The 4,114-nt window shown below is 50.7% G+C and overlaps 1 protein-coding gene across 1 annotated transcript in view; it reads right to left on the reverse strand.

The window, feature by feature from the left end:
• BACH2 (BACH transcriptional regulator 2) overlaps positions 1-4,114 on the reverse strand; it is an 85,035-nt gene that overhangs the window by 15,589 nt on the left and 65,332 nt on the right. The window contains exon 3 of the mRNA XM_007466262.1: positions 3,228-4,114. This exon is cut by the window's right edge and continues 8 nt beyond it. Within this exon, the coding sequence (XP_007466324.1) occupies positions 3,228-4,114 (887 nt within the window). The remainder of the gene's footprint in view (positions 1-3,227) is intronic.

A 4,114-nucleotide genomic window follows, 5' to 3' on the forward strand; every position in this document is an offset into this window, starting at 1 on the left:
GACCTAGAGGCACGTACACAGTAGACAGCTATGTGCAAAAAGCAAGTTGCTTAGTAATTACATGGCAAACGGTATTAAAATGAAACCCAAACCCCTAGAGATGCAAATGTGTGTTTGTATATTGCTGTAGGCACAGAGAAGGCCTGCTAAATTTGGTATGTTAGGGGCTGGGTATGCTGTGATTGATTATCTTAAAAAAAGAACTTAAAAAAGCTGATTGTTGATAAAGGACAATATTGTGCTTATTTAAACTTTCCTCAAAGCCGGGGAATAGTTAGGATGAGAAGTCAATGCTGGCGAGATAGGAGAGTTAAGAGGGTGTAACTAGAAATCAGAATATAAGGTAGGTTAACACTTTTCTTTTGATCTAACATTTTGGGTCTTTACAGAGGAAGAGAGACTGGGAGGAAGCCAGTCTGAAGCACTGAACAGGTGGCTGGCTGGAGGTGGAAACTCTTCTTTTTCGAATTTTATTTATTTTTTGGCCATGCCACACGGCATGCGGGATCTCAGTTCCCTGACCAGGGATCGAACCCGAGCCCCCTGCAGTAGAAGCGCAGGACCGCCAGGGAAGTCCCCTGGAAACTCTTTTTTGGTTTCTGGCTCTGGCATCTCTTTGGGGTTCACTTCGAAGAGAAGTCACCTGGAACCTTACACAAGAGCAGATCAGGGAAGAATCAGCCCAGGAGATGTGGGCTTCTGGATCAGTTATGATTCACTTTGTGAAGGGTTTGCCTTCAGTGCTATTACTGGAGACCACACTTCCACTGGGTCAAAGAAACTCCCCAAAGCAAAGTATTAACTCAAAGAGGAACAGTCATGCTAAATCCCTGAGACAGTTCTTGCAAAACCTAATCTCTACTTTAGGAAAACTAAAGGGTCAAATTGGGAAAAAACCTTAGCTTCACTATAACGATCCTACCCAAAATGTACTACCGAGAGGGGCTAAATGTGATTCCCGAAATGACACAGAAATTTGGAAAATGTCTCTTCTTTCGAGACTGTTTAGAAATGCAAAGAACAGATCTATCTTTTAAAAGTGAAAATAAAAATATTTTTGAAAACAGCAGTGTTTTTTGAGTCCTGTTCATGACTATTTTATAGGTTGAATGGTTCTTCCTGTTCTTTTTTTTCCCCTCCCCACCCACCCCAACCAGGTATCGAACCTGCGCCCCCTGCAGTGGACGCGCAGAGCCCTAAACACTGGACCACCAAGGAAGCCCCGATTTTTCCTTTCCATCGATTCATTTAAAACTGAAAAGGTCTCAGGTAGACAAGTGATAAGGCCCGAACACAGGAAAGACACATGTGCTCTTGTTGGCAGCATTTAGTTCCAAGAAGTGACTTTAAGTTCTCTTTGGGGACATTAGAGAGGCAAAAGGAGATTTGTCTGAAACTGACAGGTCCTTAAACATATGCAAATGTCATAAACGCACACCCCCTTTAGTTAATGGTGAGGCTCCTCTCAAGGGAGAGATATAAAGAAAACAAAGACTCAAAGGCATTTGTCCTTTTCTGGAGACATCCTTGGCAAGGGAAATCATTATGCCGATGGACCCAGGGGCTGGGCTGCATCAGGGGTGCCTATGAATCATTTCAGGGAAAAAAGAAAACCTCCTAAATGTTGTGATCAGACGGAAAGAAATGAGTGAGGAAAGAGAACGCACAGCCTTTCACTGTTCTCACGAAACCTCAGTCCTCTCAGGTCAGGGACACAGATGTGACGACACAGATGTGAGTCTGGCTCAGGGCACTGAGCCCAACCCTCCATCCCAAACCTGAGGGGATACAGTGTATTCAAATAGCAGTAGTTTCCCATTCAAATTTCCTTTTTAATGACTTTTAGCTAAATTAAATCCTCTCAGTATGTTTCTTTTTCCATCTCTGCCAGGCAGTAACAGAAGAGCGGGGACCGGGCTAGCCAGAAAACGAGGAAGTGACCACAGGGCACTTCTGTAGTTGGCACAGGAAGTTTTGGAATCTATTTTCAAAACATGCCCGATCTAAAATCTTCATGTGCTTCTCGCCAACCTCGCAGAGGCTGAATAAACCGCACGTGGCTCTGTGAAAACCCACCTCACCCTGGGTGGCATTTCTGCCGTCTGGTTGGGTTAACATCCCTGCTTCACTAGGGGCTAATAACCAGGGAGTGCAGACGCGGGCGGAGGGCACTGGCATGATGAGGGCCACGCTTCATTTCCTCCTGTGTTTTTCGGAGAAGCAGCCCTCGGGAGGGACTTCTCACTGGGCACGCTCTGTCCTGCTCCGGAGGCAGGTCTGAGACACAGGTGGCAGTCTCAGGTTGGTTCCTTGTCGATCAGCAAGACTGTGCCAGATCATGACACAGACCCCCTCAGATCTTTCCGGGGGCCTCTCATGTTACAGGGGAAGGGGGGACATCTGAGGGCGTCTATCCTTTCTCTCCTTGGCCACGTGAGTCTTCCTCACGATGTGGCTGGCGTTGCTCCTGCTTCCTCTCCCAGCACTGGGAAGACGCAGATGGAGCCTTTGGGAATTTTTATCTAGAAGGTACTTTGCTTTCAGGGTGGACAGAAACCGCTACTCAACCTCACTGTTCCTTAAAATGACTCTCACCATTGGTGGGGAGCTTGGGAAATGACACATTATACAGCTGTGAGTGACTGACAAGGGTGCTTCTTCAGTGGCACTGGGACTGGGACAGATGATGAGCTGGCCATCACCTGCATCGAAATGAATGGACAAGGGATGGCTCCAGAGTCCCATCCGACAAGGAAACTTAAAAGTGCTGGGAAAGCACCTGTTCAGTGTGGATCTCTCTAGTTTCAACCAGTCCGTTTTGAAAGCGGTTCTGTATCTTCCTTCACACTGAAGAGGCCAGGGGCAAGGATGAGGGTGAGGGGCATGGCATATCCTTTCAAAGCAGAGGGACGAGAAGGAGAGGGGGGCGGGGACTGGAAGCACCTGCGCACGCTTTCAGCCATTAGACTTAACTGTTTTCACTAAGCACTTTGCCTCTGCTTGTCGAGTACTGAACTCTCGATCCAATTTCAAGTGCTTTCTAGGACAAAGTGGTTAATTTGGAATCGCCTGGAAGCCTCCTGCCTCTGCGGATGAGGGAGACAGTCCCTTTACTGTAACCTTTAATCTTGACAAACAAGAACAATCTGGCAGTGGTGGGGGGCAGGGAGAGTCCAGATAAAGGACTGAGGGTGGATCACATGCTTGAATTTAGCCGGGTTCCCTACCTCCTGGCCCCTGTCCTGCACAGGACACGACTCACTGTCTGCTTCCGAGAACGATCCGGATTCGTCGCTGGAGTTGGTGCCGTAAGACTGCTCACATTTAATCTGGGGTCGGACTTGGTTGTACATTCCATCTCCCATCAGGCCTGGTTCCTGATGTTCTGTGGCCAGGAATCTGGCTCCCTGGGAACAGGGCGAGGAGGAGAACTCGCAGAGAGGCAGGCTGCAGGGTGAGCCCCCGCTGCCGTCCTCGGCGTACGAGTAGGAGGAGCACGAACTCGAAGTCCGCGTCCTGGCCTCCAGCGGGGGCGAGCGAGGGCAGACTTTGATTGGCACCGGGCAGCTGGTGTTGGGCCGCATCCTTCCGGGCAAGTGTTCAGCCATCAGCCCACCGTGAGGGTAGGCCTGTGAGCTGGGGAGGGACTGGCCAGTCCCCACCCACAGGCCCTTTGGCACCGGCTCGGAGAGGTCTTTGTCCAAACCGCTTACCCCCGAGTACGCGTGCGCCGCGGTGCCCACTTGGTCACACGCGCTGGAGGAGAAGATCACACTTCTGCGGTCCAGCTCTCCTTCCTGCTTACAGGGCGCCTCCAACCCAGGCCCCTTGAGGGGCGACCCCACGGTGAAGCTGGACGCGTCCTTCTGGCCCATGTGGGGCTGTCCGTAATTCCCCGGGAAAGGGGCGTAGTCACTTTTAAGGTCACCCTGAGTGATCCCCTTGTCAAAAGGGCACGCGGAACTCCTGGCAAAGTGCTGCTGAGAGGTACCGGGCAAGCCGGACAACTCCACACTTTTTGTCAGGCTGAACAGAGGCCTTAAGCAGGAGGGGGAGGACGCGCCCCTGGACCTCTCCAGGCAGGCGGCCCCGGCAGGGGGGGCGGGGGTGGGGG

Source organism: Lipotes vexillifer, unplaced genomic scaffold (assembly GCF_000442215.2).
Source record: "Lipotes vexillifer unplaced genomic scaffold, Lipotes_vexillifer_v1.1 scaffold1242, whole genome shotgun sequence".
NCBI classification, from domain to species: domain Eukaryota; kingdom Metazoa; phylum Chordata; class Mammalia; order Artiodactyla; family Lipotidae; genus Lipotes; species Lipotes vexillifer.